This window comes from Amblyraja radiata, chromosome 18, assembly GCF_010909765.2.
Source record: "Amblyraja radiata isolate CabotCenter1 chromosome 18, sAmbRad1.1.pri, whole genome shotgun sequence".
NCBI lineage: Eukaryota > Metazoa > Chordata > Chondrichthyes > Rajiformes > Rajidae > Amblyraja > Amblyraja radiata.
The window spans coordinates 35,305,840-35,327,935 of NC_045973.1; the positions used below are offsets into that span (position 1 = coordinate 35,305,840).

Consider the following 22,096-nt stretch of genomic DNA (forward strand, 5'->3'; position numbering starts at 1 on the left):
AAAAATAACCCACTCTCTGCAATGACTGCCAATGTGACACAGTGGCACAGCGGTAGAGCTGCTGCCTTACAGCGCCAGAGACCTAGGTTCAATCCTGACTACGGGTGCTGTCTGTACAGATTTTGTACATTCTCCCTGTGACTACGTGGATTTTCTCCGGGTGCTCTGGTTTCCTCCCACACTCCAAAAACATGCAGGTGTGTAGGTTAATTATCTACAGTAAAATCGTAAAATGTCCCTAGTGTGTATGTTAATGTACGGCATGATCGCTGGTCAGCACGGACTTGGTGGTCTGACGTATCTTGTTCTGCACTGTCTCTCCAAAGTCTAAAATAAAGTCTTAAAACAGATTGCTGTTTATAGACCTTTTGGATTCACGTGTTGTTAAGGGAAGTAAATCCGCCAGTCTGTCATAAATATGACTCCCGACCACCCAATGTGGTTTAAACCTACTGGCCTGCACATGGAGACAATTAGGGATAAGTAAATGCTGGCATTAATCATATTTCCTTACAACACAAGAATGCAGTTTATATATTCTCCCTGTGACTTCTGAGACATTCCCTGGGTGCTCCAGTTTCCACCCACATCCCAAAGGCATGCTGGTTGGTAGGATAAATGGCCACTGTTAACTATCCCGAGAGAATGTTTGTCAGCGTGAGGGAGAGAGTACAGAGAAACAAGTGGGATTGTGGTTGATAGGCTTGCTTTGAGACTTAGAACATGGAACATGGAACAGTACAGCACGAGAACAGGCCCTTCAGCCCACAATGTCTGTGCCACACATAATGCCAAGACCATCACTTATCTACCTGCACAGAACTCATATCCCTCCATTCCCGCATATCCATATCCAAAAATCTTCAACCAGCACCCCTGGCAACGAGTTCCAGACCCTCACCACACTCGGTGTAAAAAAAAGTTGCACAATCCTTCACCCATCTTCTTTAAATCTTGCCCCTCTCGCCTTAAAGCCATGCCCTCTGGTATTAGATGTCTCCATTCTTGGAAAAATATTCTGGCTGTCTACCCGATCTATGCATCTCATAACGCTATATACTTCTATCAGGCCCCCCCTGCAGCCTCCAGCGTTCCAGAGAAAACAATCCAAGTCTGTCCAACTGCTCCCTGTAGCTAATACCCACTAATCCAGGCATCATTCCGATGAACCATTCCAAAGCCTCCGCATCCTTCCTGTAAATGGGCAACCAGAATTGCATGCAATCCTCCAACTGTGACCTGATTAAAGACTGTAACTTCGTGACTCTTACACTCAATGGCCCGACCGATGGAAGCAAGCATATGTTATGCCTTCTTTATCACTCTACTTGTACCAACCTCTCCCTAGGATAATGCCCCCTAATCCAAGCATCACACTTGTAAATCTCCTCTGCACCCTCATCCTTCCTATGATGGGGTGACCAAAACTACATACAAACGCGGCCTAACCAAAGTCTTCTAAAGCTGTTAGCAAAGATTCAATGGGCCAAATGGTCTGTTTCAGTGTCTTAGGGAAATATGAGAAATACCCCCATGCACAGGCAATGTGACATTAATATATTCTGCGTTAGACACAAAATGCTGGAGTAACTCAGCGGGACAGGCAGCAGCTCTGGGGAGAAGGATTGGGTGATGTTTTGGGTCGAGACCCTTCTTCAGACTGGTTAGGGATAAGGGAAATGAGAGATATAGACGGTGATGTGCAGAGATAAAGAACAATGAATGAAAGATATGCAACAAGTAACTATCCCGAGAGAATGTTTGTCAGCGTGAGAGAGAGAGTACAGAAACCTTCCACCCCCACCCATCGCATACAACACATGATCCTTCAAAATTTCCGCCACCTCCAACGGGATGCCACCACTCGCCACATTTTCCCATCTCCACCCCTTTCCGCCTTCCGCAGACCGTTCCCTCCGCAACTCCCTGGTTAACTCATCCCTTCCCACCCAAACCACCCCCTCCCCAGGTACCTTCCCCAGCAACTGCAGAAGATGCAACACCTGTCCCTATACCTCCTCCCTCGACTCTGTCCAGGGACCCCGACAGTCCTTTCAGGTTAGGCAGTGGTTCACTTGCACCTCCTCCAACCTCATCTACTGTATCCGTTGATCAAGATGTAGACTCCTATACATCGGCGAGACCAAACGCAGACTGGGTGATCATCTCGCGGAACATCTTTGTTCTGCCCGCGTGAACCAACCTGATCTCCCGGTTGCTAAACACTTTAATTCTCCTTCCCATTCCCACACAGACCTTTCTGTCCTCGGTCTCATTGTCGTACTGAGGCTTGGGAAGCTTACAGCCCAGTGGTATGAATATTCATTTCTCTCACTTCAGGTAGCCCCGGCATTCCCTCTCTCTCTATCTCTCCCCCACCCAAGTCGCATTAACTTCTCATTTTCACCCGACAAACAGCTTACAATAGCCTGTTTCCTTTATCATCGTATCTTTTTTGTATATCTTTCATTCGCTGTTCTTATCTCTCCACATCACCGTCTATATCTCTAGTTTCCCTTATCCCCTGACTAGTCTGAATAAGGGTCTTGACCTGAAACGTCATCCATTCCCATTCTCCAGAGATGCTGCCAATCTCGTTAAGTTACTCCAGCTTTTTGTGTCTATCTTCGGTTTAAACCAGCATCTGCAGTTCCTTCCTACATATATTCTGTGTTCATCCCTTTCAGGATTTTAGTAGATGGTGATTGTTATCGGCTGCTGAATATTCTTTCTCTTGGTGGCTTATGCATAAGAATCAACATTTAGATTATTTGTGGAGAGTAATTGGGATAGTGATGTCTGGGTTAGACAGAGAAGGAGACAAAGATGAGTACTGGGAGAGGAAAAACGAGGTAAAGATAGTTCAAGAGGTGAAATGGTGGCAGTGGCACCCAAAGATCCTATAGCGAGCAAGATAGTCCACTCGACGAAAAAGACGTAGTACGGTCATGGGCAGATTCATGGGTAATTTAAGGCCCCATTTCCGTAACCGGCTTCCGTCTCAGCACCAAAGATCCCAAAGATCCCAAAGATACTGGTGCGGAGACGGAAGCCGGTTACGGAACCATCCTCGTAAAAATAAAAGTTATTTGGTAAAAACCTTCTCCTCATTTTCAGAATTTAAATTTATTAACACAAACTGTTCCCCCGCAACGTTGATTACATTGCGAGTCGGGTCGGGTCGGGTCCGGTTACTGAAATGGATGAAAAAAAGGCCCACGTTACGTTCCGTACTACACGTCAGCCCATTGCATTTAGCAGGAGTGGTCCATCTTGCTCCGATATAGGATCTTCAGTGACACTAGAGTTGGCAGCCTCACAGCTCCAGAGATGCATGTTTGATCCTGACTTACACTGCCTTCCTTGTGGAGTTTGCAAGTTCTCCCTGTGACCATACTAGGTTTCCCCCAAGTGCTCTCATTTACACCCACATCCCAAAGGCGTGTTGGTTGGTTGGCTGCAGTAAATTCCCCTTGGTAGGGGAATCAGGGTGGGGCATGTGGAAGGGAATATGTCACAGTGAATAGAGTGGGATTGATGGAATTAGTCAGAAGGACAATGTAGAATCGATGGACCGAATGAGTTCTTTCTACATAATAGGAGAATATAAGGTATGAGTGGAAATCCATTGTAATACCCCAACTCATCAACCAGTATGTGTTTATATAGATTATGTGTCTTTCTGTGTGTCTTTTTAATTTGACTTGACTTGACTCTCTGAACAACCGCACAAGAGTTCCTATGTGTGTAAGCACAAATGGCAAATAAAGTTTTTGACCTTGACCTTTGACCACTGATGGAGGGAGGGAGAGATAGTCAGCCGTGATTGGATGGAGGAGTAGACTTGATGGGCCGAATGGCCTAATTCTACTCTGATCACTTATGATCACGTTTGTATTTTTGACCATTTGGGCACCTCTAATCTTCCCCATTCACTGTCCACTTTTGATATGGCACCGTAGTGCAGCGGTAGAGTTGCTGCCTCACAGCTCCAGAGACATGGGTTTGATCCTGACCTCGGGTGCCGTCAGTACGGGGAGTTTGTACGTTCTCCCTTCAACCGCGTGGGTTTTCTCCGGGTGCTCTGGTTTCCTCACACAGTCACAGGGAGAGCGCACAAACTCCACACGGACAGCACCGGAGGCCAGGATCAAACCTGGGTCTCTGGCACTGTGAGGCAGCAGCTCTACCACAGTGCCGCCTACATGTTTTAGTATCTCCTTCTGTTGCTCTGCATCACTTATGTTTGACAACTGTTCTTGCGAAACAGCTCTGAACATTTTGCTATGTTGAAGGTGCTTTCATTGTGAGATATTAATACTTGATAACTTCTATATTTTGCATCCTGCTATGTTAGACCCAGTACAATATACAATATGAACACTAATAGTTGCCCCAAAATAGATATGATTTCTAATTCTTACAAGGATGATCCAAGGAATGATGAGTGTTTGAAGGCTCTGGGCCAGTACTCGCTGGAGTTTAGAAGGATGATAGGGGGCCTCATTGAAACATACCGAATAGTGAAAGGCCTGGGGAAGAGTGGATGCGGATAAGATGTTTCCACTAGAGGGAGAGTCTAGGACCAGAGGTTATAGCCTCAAAATAAAAGGACATTCCTTTAAAGATGAGGAGGGAATAATTTAGTCAAAGGTTAGTGAATCTGTGGAAACACTTTTCACTAAGTGGCGAGTCTGTGGAATACTATGCCTCAGAGGGCAGTGGAGGCAGGTTCTCTGGATGCTTTCAAGAGAGAGAGAGATAGATAGGGCTCTCAAAAATAGCGGAGTCAGACGATATGGGGAGAAGGCAGAAACTGGGTACTGATTGGGGATGATCAGCCATGATCACATTGAATGGCAGTGCTGGCTCGAAGGGCCGAATGGCCTACTCCTGCACCTATTGTCTATTGTCTATTGTCTATTGAAATCATTGCCACAGGTGGCTGTGGAAGCCAGGTAATTGGATATTTTTAAGGTGCAGATTGACAGATTTGTGATTAGTACGGGTGTCAGGGGTTATGGGGAGAAAGCAGGAGAATGGGGTTGAGAGGGAAAGATAGATCAGCCATGATTAAATGGCGGAGTAGACTTAATTGGCCAAACGGCCTAATTCTGCTCCTAAAATATATGAACTAATGAGCAAAGATCTTATAGCTATACGGTCAGTTGTGTATCCAGCATTGCTGAACTGACACAGACTAATGGGCTGAATGACCTACTTTGTGCAGTAGAGTTAATTTATTCCTTGAGATAAGAGCAGAGGGAAAAGCTATCAACTAGTGTTGAGGTAACAATTAGTGAATACTTGCATGTATACAGAATGCCTCTCAGCTTGCCCCTAAGTAATTTGCAGCCAGTGAGGTGATTTTTCAAGTGCAGTCGTTAATGTAATGTAAATGATACCGCTGCCAATTTCTGCACAGCAATGGCAGGTTAACCAATTATTAATCAAAATGCTTGAGGAAGAACAATTGACTATTGTGAGCAGTTTTGGGCCCCATATTTGAAGATCAATGTGCTGGCATTGGAGAGGGTCCAAAGGAGGTTTACGAGAACGATCCTGGGCAGGACTGGGTTAACGTATGATGAGCATTTGACAGCACTGCTCCTGTACTCACTGGAGTTTAGAAGGATAAGGGGAATTTCATTTGAATTTGTTGAACAGTGAAAGGCCTGAATAAAGTGGATGGAGAGAGGATGTTTCCACTAGTAGGCGAGTCGAGGACCAGAGGGCACAGCCTCTGAATTAAAGGATGTACCTTTAGAAAGGGGATAACAAGGAATTTATTTAGCCAGAGGGTGAGGAATCTGTGGAATTCATTATAACAGAGGCCGTCATTGGCTATTTTTAAAGAGGAGATTGACAGATTCTTGATCTGTCACAGATAAGGGTGTTAGGGGTTATGGGAAGAAGGCAGGAGAATGGGGTTGAGAGGGAAAGATAGATCATCCCTGATTGAATGGTGGAGTTGACCCAATGGGCCGAATGGCCTAATTCTGCCCCTATGACTTGATGGATAGGACAGATTTGGAGGGATATGGACCAAATGCAGGCAGGCAGGACTACTGTAGCTGGGACATGTTGGCAGGTTGTGTCGAAGGGCCAGTTTCCACACTGTATCACTCTATGATTCTATGAATCTATGACATGAACTTATGAACTAAAACATCAGGGATAACAGTCCTACCCTTTACAACGATGCTTCGGGAATCCTAAACATTTATTTGAGAAATATGCAAGAAGGAACTGCAGATGCTGGTTTAAACCAAAGATAGACACAAAATGCTGGAGTAACTCTGTGGGACAGGCAGCATCTCTGGAGAAAAGGAATAGATGACGTTTTGGGTTGGAACCCTTCTTCAGACTGAAAGATAGAGAAGGCCTGAATAAAACAGAGCTGGTAACTAATGACCTCAGGAAGTGTGGAGTCCATAATGGCCCATTGTTTGCTGTGGAAGATGTGCTAACGAGACGGATATAATGGACTGTGTAGTTTTCCCTCACAACTACATTGGATGTTTGTCCCTGGAGTGGGATTTGAACCCTCAACCCTTCTGACTCAGGGGAGAGATTGCCACCAGCCGATAGAAGGAATTATTTTTTTTTGCTGGAACTGCAAGCAGGGACACAGCAGGGAGAAACCAGGACTAAGACTGGCAGTGTGTTTGCATATCCAGGCTGTGCCAAAGGAAGTTGTGGCAGACAGCTTGCATCTTCGAAAACGTGTGAATCAACATCTGAGAAAATGACAGCATGGAGGATTTCCATGCTTTAGTGAGAACAGATTGGAGTTGGTAGGAGTTTCCCCAACATAATCTGTGCTGTCTGCTGGCTGTGCCTGCTGTGTGCTGCTTGCCTGTGTTACTTCTGTTGCTTGGGAACTGACAGCTAAAGTAGGCACACCAGGTGCAGGTTGTATTGTTGAACCATGGTGCAGGAATGTCTTAACAAGTCTCCTATCACCAACATAGCCTGAAAGGTGTTTATATCCTGCACACTGTCTTAATAGAGTTCATGTTCCACTTGGGTAACTTACAAGCCAATGGTATGAACAATGAATTTTCCTCCAATCTCCCCCACCACGTTCCCCCTCCCCTCACCTCCCTGTGCCCCAAGAGGCCTGCCATAGAGTCATAGAGTTATACAGCATGGAAACAGGCCCATCAGCCCAACTTGCCCACACCGACCAACATGTCCCATCTACACTATTCCCACCTGCCTGCATTTGGCCCATATTTCCCTAAAGTTATCCTATCCGTGTACCTGTCTAAATGTTTCTTGAACGTTACGATAGTACTTGCTTCAACTGCCTCCCCCGGCAGCTCGTTCCATATACCTACCTCCATTTGTGTAAAAATGTTACCCCGAAGGTTCCTATTAAATCATTCCCCCATCACCTTAAACCTATGTCTATTGGTTCTCGATTCCCCTACTCTGGGCAAGAGACGCTTTGCATTTACCCGATCTATTCCTTTCACGATTCTATAAGATCGCCCCTCATCCTCCTGCGCTCCAAGGAATAGAGACTTAGTTCACCCACTCCCTATAGCTCAGGCCCTTGAACCCTGGAAACATTCTTGTAAATCTTCCCAGCATCCTTTCCAGCTTGACAACATCTTTCCTTTAACATGCTGCCTAGAACTTAACACAATGCTCTAAATGTGGCCTCGCCAACGTCTTATATAATTGCAACATGGCCCACCAACTACTATACTCGATAATAGACACAAAATGCTGGAGTAACTCAGGGGGACAGGCAGCATCTCTGGAGAGAAAGAATGGGTGATGTTTTGGGTCGAGACTCTTCTTCAGACTGAGAGTCAGGGGAAAGGGAAACGAGATATAAAAGGTACATAGGCAGAAAGGCAGTGAGAGATGGTGTTGCAGAACTTTCATAAGAGAGAGGAGGAAAATGTCTTCAAAGTAGACATACCTTGAGATTTCGCAGTGGAGCAGACAAAATTTGTAGGAAGGCGCTGCAGATGCTGATCTAAACCAAAGATAGACACAAAAAGATGGGGTAACTCAGGGGTCAGGCACTTTGAAGAAGATCTCCTCCTCTCTCTGTGGTTTCGATGGACTGAAAGGCCTGTTTCAATGCTGTATCTCTAAACTAAACTAAACTAATGTGGGAACTTTTTGTGTTATCTGATCTTTACTAACCTAAAACAATTCTCGTCATGAAATACATATCTGTTCAAATGCCCGTGATCCTCCCATAAAGTTGATTTTGGTAATAATGGACAAAATGTTTTCTGCTGCAAGAATCTCTTTTGATACAGATGCATGCAATTAGTTAAGAGCTGATTTCTTCAGTATTTCCCTGATATCTTGTTTTTTTTCCCCATATTTCCCTCTCCCCCCTCCATTCTCTCCCCAGCTGTTTGCCTTGTGCTGGGATGTATGGTATTCCCCGACGGATGGGACTCAGAAGCCGTGAGACACATGTGCGGGGATAAAACGGGGAAGTACATACTGGGAAACTGTTCCGTGCGCTGGGCGTACATCCTGGCCATTATCGGAATCCTGGATGCATTAATCCTCTCCTTCCTGGCATTTGTACTTGGCAACCGGCAGAACGAGCTCCTTCAGGAAGATCTCAAGGTCGAGAACAAAGGTGGGTCACATTTTCTGCATTCTGAGTTAGAACTGGTGTTTTACATACACAAAACTGACAAGGCCGCACACATCAGTTCAGAGTCCAGGATTAGCAAACGTAGCCACTTTTTCGACATATCACCCAACCCCCAACTATTCAAAGTATGCTGCAATGCTATAGAATTATCTGTAACTTGGTACTGCGTTCTTTTCCTGCTAAACCTACACTGACAGCGTCACCGTGGTTCATTATCCAGTGTGAATATCATCGTGTGGCAGGCATTTCAACAGCGGCAGACCCAAGACAGACAGCAAGAGGGTGAAAGCTTGCAGAAGATGCAAGGTGCTGCCTCATTCTCCACCCGGTCACTGATCCCCCTGCTCATACAATCTGATCCAAATCATATCATTGAGCAAAGTAACGATGTCAGCGTATGAGTTACTCTCAAAATCAAATTGCGAGCATTTATACAGGAATGAGGGTGTCCACTTTGACGTGAGGCCGAGCTGGGTAATTTGACACAACAACCATCCGCACAGCGGGCCCAGAAACAAAATGCCCTCTCGAAAGGGCACCAGTACGTATCGTACAGTTAAATGTGACAGGGAGTAAGTTCCAGACTGTCGTCTCATCTCAACGTCAACAGTTCACGCTGCACCTATGATCTGTGAGACAATCTGATGCCATGTATTAGATGGTATATCAGATACTCACACTATGTAATGCCCATAAGTAGGTGAGATTCTGAACCCATCCATTCTAATACAGCCTGAACATCAATCTGCTGATAAACAATGCGAGCCTCCTCAGTAAACTGCAGCCACAGCTCTCTTCATTTACATTTACAGTATATGAATCATCACAACTCCTTGCTTTAGATTACAGACATGGACTTTCCTCCCAGGTTATCCATTATTCTTTCATATAAATCATTGCAACTCCTTCCTTTAGATTACAGACATGAACTTTCATCTCAGGTATCCATTATACTTTCATATAAATCATCGTAATTCCTTGCTTAGATTACAGACATGAGCTATACTCCCAGGTTATCCATTATTCCCTTGTGTAAAGGTGGAGGAATACGAACCGGATTCATTGGGTGTTTTTCTTTCACGTGAGGAAAAAGTTGAATCCACGACTGGTAGTTGACTCCATTGATTCCATTATCCATTGATGTCCCGGGCACGAGTTGTTGCTCTGGTGGAGAGTGATTAACATCCTTTCACTCCCCCCCCAGAACAAATTGTTTTCAGCTCTGTTAAATGTGGGAGTGGACAGTGGTAACAAGATGGGGACACAATGAGCAGCCGATGATGCTTGTGATTACAACTGATGGATAATGATTACCACGTATCTAAAGTGCACTCACTGGTCCTGATAGAACACAATGCAATGCATGGGCTTCAACATTTGGCATGTGTCTGTCTGGGGATTTTCCTTCTGCTATTTTAGTCGGCCAATGATGCCTTTAAAATGAACAGATTAATGTCTGCACTGAAATAATGGAGAGAGGAGTTTAAAGGAAATGTAGCATTTCTTTTCTGCATTCCAATGCCACACTATCATGGCCATGGTTATGAATATGCTTGAGGTATCGAAGACACAAAATGCTGGAGTAACTGCTGGACAAGCAACATCTTTGGAGAGAATGAATTGGCGGCGTTTCGAGTCAAGACCCTTCTTCAAACTAGGGTTAGGAATATGATTAAGGTACCGGTCAATCAGGGTCACGCGATCACAGGACCAAAAGAAATGTGTACAAAATCATGAGAGGAATAGATTTGGTAAATGCACAGTCTTTTGCCCAGAGTAGAGGAATCGAGGAACCATAGGACATAGGTTTAAGGTGAGGTGGAAAAAAATTAATAGGACCCTGAGGGGTAATGTTTTTACACAAAGGTGGGTGGGTGTATGGAATGAGCTGCCGGAGGAGGTCATTGAGAAAGATACTATTGCAACACTTGAGAAACATTTAGACAGGTACATGGATAGGGTAGATTTTAGAGAGATATGGGCCAAACGCAGGCAGGCGGCACAAGTGTAGATGGGGCATTTTGGTCGCCATGGGCAAGTTGGGTTGAAGGGCCTGTTTCTGCAATCGATGACTCTAAATAGGAGCTAAATTAGACCATTCAACCCACCGTGTCTACTCCGCCATTCAATCATGGCTGATCTATTTTTCTCTCTCAACCCCTTTCTCCTGCCTTCTCCCCGTAATCTTGGATGACCTTTCTAATGAAGATGTCATCAACCTCCACTTTAAAAATACTCAATGTCTTGGACTCCACAGTGTCTGGGGGCTGTGGCAATGAATTCCACAAATTCACCACCCTCTGACTAAAGAAGATCCTCCTTAGCTCCATTCTAAAGGTATGTCCTTTTATTCATAGGCTGTACCCTCTGATTCCAGACTCTCCACATGCACTCTATCCAAGCCTTTCATGATCCAGTACGTTTCAATGAGATGCCCCCTATTCCTCTAAATGGCAGTGAGTACAGGCCCTGAGCCTTCAAACACTCCTCATACATTGATCCCATCGTCCCTGGGATAATTCTCGTAAATCTCCACTGGACACCCTCCAATGCCAGCACATCCCTCCTCAGGTGTGGGGCCCACAACTGCTCACAATGTTCCAAATGTGTCCTCACCAGCGCCTTCAAGAGTCAGGAGTCAGATCGGAGCCTCAGTAGGAGGCAGGGAGGAGTTGGGGAGACAGAGTTGGATGGGAGGGGGGAGGACATTTGAATAATTGTAGCAGAGGTTAATGAACTCTAGAGGGTGGGGTGGATGTTAGAGGGGTCGGTAGGCAGTCCAATCTTAAAGGAGAGGAGGTAAATGAAGGAACTCTTCTGAATGTGGTTCCCAGTCCTGTGTTTGGACCTGCTCAGGAAGTTCTAGAGTTCTACAGTGGCACAGTGGTAGATTTGCTGCCTTACAGCGCCAGTGACCTGGGTTCAATCCTGACCACGGGTGCCGTCTGTACGGAATTTGTGTGTTCTCCCTGTGGCCACGTGGGTTTTCTCCGGGTGCCTGGTTTCCTCCCACACTCCAAAGACATCCAGGTTTGTGGGTTAATTGGCTTCAGTAAAATTGTAAATTGTCTCTAGTGTGTAGGATAGTGCTAGTGTACGGGGTGATCGTTGGTTGGCGCGGACCCGGTGGGCCAAAAGGGCCTGTTACTGCCTGTATCTCTAAAGTCTAAAGTCTGTTCTGATAATACATATTATAAAATTATAAAAGGACTGGACAAGCTAGATGCAGGAAAAATGTTCCCAATGTTCTGGAATTCTCTGCCACAGAATGTAGTTGAGGCCAGTTCATTGGCTATATTCAAGAGGGAGTTAGATGTGGCCCTTGTAGCTAAAGGGATCAGGGGGTATGGAGAGAAGGCAGGTAAAGGATACTGAGTTGGATGATCAGCCATGATCATATTGAATGGCGGTGCAGGCTCGAAGGGCCGAATGGCCTACTCCTGCACCTATTTTCTATGTTTCTATGTTGGGTGATTCCAGAACCAGGGGCCACAGTCCTAGAATAAAGGGGAGGCCATTTAAGACTGAGGTGAAAAAAAACTTTTTCACCCAGAGAGTTGTGAATTTGTGGAATTCCCTGCCACAGAGGGCAGTGGGGGCCAAATCACTGGATGGATTTAAGAGAGAGTTAGATAGAGCTCTAGGGGCTAGTGGAATCAAGGGATATGGGGAGAAGGCAGGCACGGGTTATTGATTGGGGACGATCAGCCATGATCACAATAAATGGCGGTGCTAGCTCGAGGGGCCGAATGGCCTCCTCCTGCACCTATGTTCTATATTTCTATGTTTCTAAGTGACCTGGTTTCCTTGGCAATGCACTGAAGGAGCGTTACTTGGGCAGTTACGTTATTCCATCGAGTCTGATGCGGATGATGTTCTATTGACACAAGTGTGATTTGTGACCAGAAATGCCAAACAATTTCCAGAGTGGAGTGATTCAGCCCTAGAAATTGCCGCTGTAGAACTGGATCAGTACCAAAGATCTAAGAGCGCTCTAATCTTTGATAAGTTCAACATCACACATGCAAATCATTGGCCCTTGTGGGATCCTGCAACACTGAAACTTCCTTATGCTGTCCAACAGTAACGATATTACAAAAGTACATAATAGTGTGTAAAGTACCTTGAAATGTCCCAAAGTAGTGAAATGTAATGTCATGTTTCATTAAGGTGATTTTATGGGTTCTATCTGAGTAAGGCATGATATACCCAGTTTGTTAGTTATCTTATGTACGTTTTTCACGATCTAATCAAGGCCAGCATTTATTGCCTATCCATATCTGCCCTTGGAAGGTGGCAGTTTGTCACCTGTAGCTGAATGACTTGCCAGGCCATTTCCGATGGCATTTCCGAATCACCCACTTGGGAAGGATAGTCTAGAGAGGCACAGGGACCAGACCAGGTAAGGTTGGCAGATTTCTTCCCCCAAAAGACATCAATACAAATGAGTTTTACAGAAATTGTTGCTAAAACTAGGTTTTTTTTCCAAACTCCAGGGTGCAGAGAAGATTAACGAGGATATTGTCAGGACTCGAGGGCCTGAGCTATAGGGAGAGTTTGAGCAGGCTGGGACTCGATTTCTTGGAGCGCAGGAGTATGAGGGGTGATCTTATAGGGGTGTACAAATTCATGAGAGGAATAGATTGGGTAAACGCACAGAGCCTCTTGCCCAGAGTAGGGGAATCGAGAATCAGAGGACATAGGCTTAAGGTGAAGGGGAAAAGATTTAATAGTTACCTGAGGGGTAACATTTTCACACAAAGGGTGGTGAGTGCATGGAACAAGTGCCAGAGGTAGTTGAGGCAGGGACTATCACAACATTTAAGAAACATTTAGACAGGATCATGGATAGGACAGGTTTTGAGGAATATGGGCTAAACACAGGCAGATGGGACCAGTGTAGATGGGACATGTTGGTCGGTGTGGGCAAGATGAGCCGAAGGGCCTGCTTCCATGCTGTAATGCCCCTGTCCCGCTTAGGAAACCTGAACGGAAACCTCTGGAGACTTTGCGCCCCACCCAAGGTTTCCGTGCGGTTCCCGGAGGTTCCCGGAGGTTTTTGTCAGTCTCCCGACCTGCTTCCACTACCTGCAACCTCCGGCAACCACCTGCAACCTCCGGGAACCGCACGGAAACCTTGGGTGGGGCGCAAAGTCTCCAGAGGTTTCCGTTCAGGTTTCCTAAGTGGGACAGGGGCATAATAAGACTCTTTGAGTCCAGATCATTAACACCATAGCTGGTATGGTGGGTTTGTTTGGTAACATACTGCTGTACCACTACCCTACCCACTCAGAAAGCATGGGTACCAATCCTTCTGATGTCATTTATGGTGAAGTTAGGTAGAAGTGGGGTTGAATTTCCATCCAGTTTCTCCCAATAGCTTTTACTCGGAGTTCCAGCAATGATCTTCTGTGTATCATTCCCCCAAAGTTACCATGGCAACCAGGGAACCTCCACAGCAATTCAGCTCAAAATAAGCTATTCTGGAATGATGAAAAATCGTTTTACCCAGATGTTAATTACAGAGTGTGAAAATCATTAAAACCTGGGTGGTGAACTAATAGTTTTATTGACTCTATTTTGGAATGATATAAAATAGACCGCAAATTTGTTTTTGAATATTACATCATCACAAGCAGTCAGAATTAACTGCAATCCATTTTACATATGTTCTATGCATCAACAAATGCTAAGGAAAAATAGTGGAAGTAATTTTCAAACATTCTGCCTGCATTTGGGTTCATCTCTGTGTGTTTGGAGGATTGTGGACAGCACATGGGGCAATATTTGATTTGCATTCCCAGCAGGCAAGGCTCTGTGCTGTGTTACAGCCACAACTTGACCCCAGTGTTTGCTGTCCCTATAATTGTATTTTATAATTAGACCACTGTGTGTGCACAGCTCAGTGGGAATACTCAGTTCCCTGTAGGGCCTTACATCTTCATTGGGGCTGCTGCAAATATCTTAACCTACTACACCAAGTCCCTGTCGTAAAGAAGTCTGAAGAAAGGTCTTGGCCCAAAATGCCACCTATCCACTTCCTCCAGGGATACTACCTGATCTGCTGAATTACTCCAGCTTTTTGTGTCTTTCCTGTAGTGAACAGATGGAGCAGAGTTTAATTTTTATCTTGGTTGAAAGATACTTCATGAAACAGGCCCTTCGGCCCACCAAGTCCATGCCGACCATCGATCACCCGTTCACTATCTCACTATGATATCTCACTTTCGCATCCTACACACTCAGGGCAATTTACAGAAGCCAATTAATCTACAAACCTGCGCACCTTTGGAATGTGGAAGGAAACCGGAGTACCCGGAGAAAACCTACGTGGTCACAGAGTGAACGTACAAACTCCGCACTGACAGCACTTGTAGTCAGGATTAAACATGGATCTCTGGCGATGCATGGCCGCTGTGCCACATTCATTAAGGCAATAGCTCATAGGGATAGCGGAGTTAAGAGTATATGGAGAGAAGGCAGGAACGTGGTACTGATTGTGGATGATCAGCCATGATCACATTGAATGGCGATGCTGGCTCGAAGGGCCGAATGGCCTACTGCACCTTTTGTCTATTGTCTATTGATCTTCAAAGATGATATTCAATAAGGCAATTTTGGAATTTGATGATAAACAGCAGAATGAATAGAGGTTTAAAATTACACATTGAGGAGAAACAGGATTGATATGTTTTTGATGATTAATTCACAGGCTGTGAGTGTCTCTGACAGTGTCCGTGATTTTTATTCATCCCAAGTTACCCTCTTCAGTTAACACCAGGATTAGATCACATTGGTCGGGGTGGCGTTAAGTGTAGACAAGAGAACAGAAGAATAACACATGTCCTTGCCTGACGGGCATTACTGAGCCCAATGGACATTTACATCTACCAACCAGTGTTGATACAGGCTGTTATATGGCTGATACGGGTACTGACTAGTACTGGTGTCAGAGGTTATGGGGAGAAGGCAGGAAAATGGGGTTAAGAGGGAGAGATAGATCAGCCATAATTGAATTGCAGAGTATACTTGATGGGCCGAATGGCCTGATTCTACTCCTATCACTTATGAACTTATATATGTAAAATTAAATGCCCCAGCTGGTTTAGAGGCCTCTGAACTCATGACTGCAAATCAGTAATGCAGGCCTCTGGATATTATTCCAGTAACTTACTCTTCTACAAATGCCCTGTAGAAAGCATTTTATCGACACGCATCACAGCATGGTTTGGGAACAGCTCCATCCAAGAGAGCTGTGGACTCCGCCCAGGCCAGTGCATAAACCAACCTCTCTTCCTCTGACTCCTTCTATACTTTACACTGCCTCGGCAAGGCCGCCAGCACAATCAAGGACGAGTTTCACTCCAGTCAGTTGCTCTGCTCCCCGCTCCTATCAGGCAAGAGGAACAGAAGTTTGGAAACACATACCTTCACATTCAAGGACGGTTTATTTCCAGCTGTTACCAGGCGACTGAACCAACCTCCTCACCAGCTAGAGAGTGGTCCTCAACTCCCATCGACCTCATAGGAGGCCTTCAAACTATCTTTAATCGGACTTTATTGGAATCTTGCACTGAATGTTATACCCTTTATCCTGCATCTGTGGGCGGCATGATTTTGAAGCCTCACATAGTCTTTATCACAGACTGGCTAGCATGCAACAAAAAACTTTTCACTGCACCTCTGTGTATGTGGCAAAAATTGACCAAACTAAACTAAACTGCACTAAACTACTTTACTACCATACCCTCCTTGCAGTCACTATACTCAGTGGGGAGCAATAACAGTAAGATTTTCCCCATGATGAATGCATTTTCCTGGATTAGATTCTGCACTGAAACAGCTCGGTCTCTGCCCCAGCACATACGTACACTGGAGTAAGTTTAAGATGGAAGAAGAGAGCTCCAGGCTGGAACTTGCCTGCAGGTTCTTGGTTCTTGGTCTTCCAAAATATTCCAAATGGAATTTAAACTGGAGGTGGTGAAGGGAGGGCTTAAGGCAGAAAGGGTTATTGGGAAGAAAGAGCTACTTTAAATTTAGTTGCATCTGGTTGGGCAGCATCTGAGGTGAGAGAAGCAGTGTTAACGTTTCCAGTTGATAACTTTTCATTAGGAGAAAGAAGAAGCAACCAATAGCCGACGCAGCAGAGTCCAATTTGGATTTGTCTTCAGATCTCATCGCAGCCTCAGTCCAAACATGAATCAAGGAGCTGAATTAGTTTTAATTTAGTTCACAGATTAGTTTAGTTTATTGTCAAATGTACCAAGGTACAGTGAAAAGCTTTTGTGGTGTGCTATCCAGTCAGCAGAAAGACGATACATGATTATAATTCAGCCATGTATAGTGGTAAGGGAAGAACGTTTTGTGCAAGGTAAAGCCAGCAAAGTCCAAGCAAGGATAGTCAGAGGGTCACCAAAGAGGTAGATAGTAGTTCAGCACTGCTCTCTGGGTGTACAGAGTGGAGACAAGCCATTCAGCCCACTGAGTCCACACCGATCATTGATCACACTTACACTAGTTCTGCATTATCCCTGATTCACATCCTGCACACTAGGGACAATTTTACTAAAGCCAATTAACCAACAAACCTGCACGTCTTCATCGACCAGAAATCTGGACCAGTCACATCAATACCTTGGAGACAAAGCGGTTAGAGGATGTGTGTGTTAATGAAAGAGCCTAGATTGAGTGGATGTGGAGAAGATGGTTCCAGTAGTGGGAGAGTCTATGACCAGAGAGCGCAGCCTCAGAAAAGGACGTACCGTTAGAATGGAGATGCGGAGGAATTTCTTGAGCCAGGGGGTGGTTGCCACAGAATTTGTAGGTTGTAGGTCTCGACCCTGAATGTCACCTATTCCTTCTCTCTAGAAATGCTGCCTGCCCCGCTGAGTTACTCCAGCATTCCCCAGCAACAATAGTCCAGTAACAACCGTATTTATATCTTCACTGTCTCCCCGGGGCCACTGATGCTGCTGCCGCTGACCCATATCTCTACTCCTGCCCCCCACAGGCCTCCACCAGCGACTCCGCCGACCCTCGCCTTTCCACCGCCCACCAGCAGGCCGGAGCGGTCACCTCACCTGAGTTCCAGGCTCAGCACCAGGCCCATAACCTCCACGATGCAGACTCTCGCACCACGTGGCCTGACTCTGCTGGGTCCTACTGCCCCCCCCCCCCTCCACCCCCTCCCATCCTATAGGGTGATTTCACGAAAGGTCACTGGAGCGTAAATCCCCACTCACGTGACCGAAAATTTTAACTGGGGGACAAGCGTCACTTCCGGTACATGTTAGTGAATGGGAAAACACGCACTTTCACACCCGTTAAAAACATCGAAAACGGCCCGTTTTTGAGCTGCAATTTACGGAGCCAGTCGGGGTGACCGTGAGGCACAGCTACCTAAATTTACAGTCCAAAAAAAAGATAGAAACTAAGGTAAATGCAAGAGGGAGCTGAAGGTGTAAAAAAGGCGGAAGTTGATTTTTCTTGGAGATTTAAAGATCCAAAATATCGGGAATTATCGCGTTTGCTCGCTGCATTTCATCAAAAGTGGCATTATTGGCTTTGTTATCTTTATTCATTTGTTAGATGAAAAGTATTAAAAGTTAGAAACCCGTCAGTAAAATTGCAAAATCGCCCATGGTTCTCGGGTGGTTTTAACATGCAAAATGAAAACGCTTCTGAAGCTCCATTTACCATTTAAATAATCGTAAACTCTCAATGCGTTTGGAAATCAATTTTACTGAGATGCAAGCTTACGATTATTTAAATGGTAAATGGAGCATCAGAAGCGTTTTCATTTTGCATGTTAAAACCCACCCGAGAACCATGGGCGATTTTGCAATTTTACTGACGGGTTTCTAACTTTTAATACTTTTCATCTAACAAATGAATAAAGATAACAAAGTCAATAATGCCACTTTTGATGAAATGCAGCAAGCAAACGCGATAATTCCCGATATTTTGGATCTTTAAATCTCCAAGAAAAATGTCCGCTATCAACTTCCGCCTTTTTTACACCTTCAGCTCCCTCTTGTATTTACCTTAGTTTCTATCTTTTTTTTGGACTGTAAATTTAGGTAGCTGTGCCTCACGGTCACCCCGACTGGCCCCGTAAATTGCAGCTCAAAACCTGGCCGTTTTCGATGTTTTTAACGGGTGTGAAAGTGCGTGTTTTCCCATCCACTAACATGTACCGGAAGTGACGCTTGTCCCCCAGTTAAAATTTTCGGTCACGTGAGTGGGAATTTACGCTCCAGTGACCTTTCGTGAAATCACCCTATAGGGAGCCTCAGTTGTGATGGGTCTTCCCCTCCCCCTCTTTTAACCAGGTTACCCCGACCACATCCCACCCATACAATAGTCCTCACGACCCCCCTCCTCTCTGAACACCCACCACCCCCTTACCAGATCTCGCCTCGGCCTTTGTTCACTCACCTTCCCTCCTCTGACCCCAACCCCTACCCTTGTCACATCTTCACCATCACCCCTGACCTCCCCCTTTCTGATACGGAAACATCTGTGCTCACCAGAGCCTTCACCTTCGTTCCCCTCCGTCCCCACCTCAACGAGTTCCGGGTCCGCCACGACATAGAGCTTTTCGACTCCGCTTACGTGCCTTTTTCTATGGGAAGTCCTCAGCACCCTGTGATGACCCCTTCTCCCATCTCCACCGATCCCCCTCCTCTTGGTCTCCCCTGAACTGCCTTCTACCCTCTCTAGACCTTTTTATTTCTAACCGCCAGCGTGACATCAACCACCTCAACTTTTCCACTCCCCTCACCTACTCCAACCTCACCCCCTCTGAACGTACAGCTCTCCGCTCCACTCTGCAGCAACCCTGACATTATAATCACACCCGCTGACAAGGGAGGTGACGTGGTAGACTGGCGTGCTGACCTCTACCGGACTGGGGCCAGGCAACAACTCTCAGACACCTCCTCCTACTTATCCTTAGACCATGATCCCACAGATCAGCATCAGGCCTTAATCTCAAACACCATTACTGATTTCATCACTTCTGTCTGTCTGCCTTCCACAGCCTCCAACCTTATCGTTTCCCAGCCCCTTCTCCCCAAAATCCACAAATACAACTGCCCTGACAGACCCATTGTTTCTGCCTGCTCCTGTCCCACGGAAATGATTTCCACGTACCTCGACTCCACCGTATCCCGCCCCCCTGGTCCAATCTCTCCCGACCTATGTCCAAGATACCTCACATGCCCTCCGTCTCTTTAATGACTTCCGCTTGCTGACCCCCCCACTCCCTCATCTTTACTATGGACATTCAGTCACTCTACGCATCCATCCCCCACCACGAAGGCCTTAAAGCCCTCCGTTTCTTCCTTGACCGCAGAACCATCCAATTTCCCTCTACTAACACTCTACGCCGCCTAGCGGAGCTGGACCTCACACTCAACAACTTCTCCTTTGTCTCCTCCCACTTCCTTCAAGTCCAAGGCATAGCTATGGGCACCCGCATGGGCCCCAGCTATGCCTGCCTCTTTGTAGGGTACGTTGAACAATCCCTGGTCCAGGCGTACACTGGCCCAATCCCTGAACTCTGTCTCCGCTACATTGATGACTGCATCGGTGCTACCTCCTGCACCCATGCAGAAATCATGCACTTCATCAACTTCATCACCAATTTTCATCCTGCACTCAAATTTACTTGGACCATCTCTGACACCTTCCTCCCCTTTCTTGATCCCACAGTTTCTATCACAAGAAATAGACTATTGACTGATGTCCATTACAAACCCACTGATTCCCACAACTATCTCAACTACACTTCTTCCCGCCCTGCTTCCTACAAAGACTCTATCCCCTACTCCCATTCCTCCGTCAATGCCGCATCTGTGCCCAAGATGAGGTATTCCATACCAGGACATCCGAGTTGTCCTAATTCATTCGGGAACAGGGGTTCCCCTCTCCCATCATAGATGAGGCCCTCACTCGTGTCTCCATGGTACCCTGCAGCTCCGTTCTTGCTCCCTCTCCCCCTAGTCGCAACAAAGTTCCCCTAGTCCGTACCTTCCACCCCATCAGTCATCGCATACAACACATAATCCTCCAAAATTTCCACCAGCTCCAACGGGATCCCACCACTAGCCACATTTTCCCATCTCCACCCCTTTCCGCCTTCCGCAGAGACCATTCCCTCTGCAACTCCCTGGTTAACTCATCCCTTCCTACCCAAACCACCCCCTCCCCAGGTACCTTGCTCTGCAACTGCAGAAGATGCAATACCTGTCGCTATACCTCTTCCCTCAACTCTGTCCTGGGACCCCGACAGTCCTTAACAGATTAGGCAGAGGCTATCTTGCACGTTCTCCAACCTCATCTACTGTATCCGTTGTTCAAGATGTGGACATCAGCGAGACGTAACGCAGACTGGGCGATCGTTTTGCAGAACATCTTCGCTCAGCCCGTGTGGACCTAGCTGATCACCCGGTAGCCAAACACTTTAATTCTCCTTCCCATTCCTACACAGACCTTTCTGTCCTCGGTCTCTTCCATTGTCAGAGTGAGGCTAAACACAAATTGGAGGAACAGCATCCCATATTTCGCTTGGGCAACTTACAGCCCAGTGGTATGAATATTCATTTCTCTCACTTCAGGTAGCCCCGGCATTCCCTCTCTCTCTATCCCTCCCCCACCCAAGTCGCACTAGCTTCTCATTTACTCCCTACAAACAGCTTACAATGGCCTGTTTCCTTTATCATCGTTTTTTGCATATCTTTCATTCATTGTTCTTTATCTCCCCACATCATCGTCTTTTCTTTTCTTTTCTTTTTTTAAATCTTTTTATTCGGTTTTTTTTTTAAAGCAAAAACAAAAGAACAAAAAAGTAATAATAAACATAACAGTGATATTGATACATAGGGATCATGGTTACATTAATGGCAGGTATAACCTAAATATGAGTCCAGTGTCAACATACACATTGAATATAGACCTCCCAGTCTCAATGTAAATATAATTAAGTATTTAAAAGAGAACTTATATGTAGAAAACAAAAAGATTAAAAGAGAAAAAAAAAGAGAAAAAACAAAAGAAAAACCCAAAAAAACCCCTAAGCTAAAGAAGACAAAGAAAAAAAAAGCAATACAGAATCTGGGCTGCAAAGAGTTTCAACAATTTAAGTCCTTGTTTGTCGTCAAGTCTGTTCCATCGTATACCAGTAAAAAATTTTATTATAACAGTTGGAGAGGGGACAGTTCATATTGTATGAAAATGTTGAATAAATCTTCCCCAAGTCCTATCAAATTTAACCAAGGGTTCGACAATGTCACTCCTAATCTTTTCTGAATTTAAACATGATATCGTTTCAGGGTACCAATGGAGTGTGGTCGGAGGATTGGAATCTTACCATTTAAATAAAATAAATCTTCTGGCAAGTAATGTGGTAAAAGCAATCAGCCGATGGGTGGAATGGGACAGATGGTTAGAATCTAA

General features: G+C 45.5%; 1 protein-coding gene across 4 annotated transcripts in view; it reads left to right on the forward strand.

Annotated features, from left to right (window-relative positions):
- The window catches only part of lhfpl4 (LHFPL tetraspan subfamily member 4), a 215,355-nt gene that overhangs the window by 131,667 nt on the left and 61,592 nt on the right, over nt 1-22,096 (forward strand). For all 4 annotated transcript variants that reach the window (XM_033037111.1, XM_033037112.1, XM_033037114.1 and 1 more), the window contains exon 2: nt 8,384-8,620. In XM_033037111.1, the coding sequence (XP_032893002.1) occupies nt 8,384-8,620 (237 nt within the window). The remainder of the gene's footprint in view (nt 1-8,383; nt 8,621-22,096) is intronic.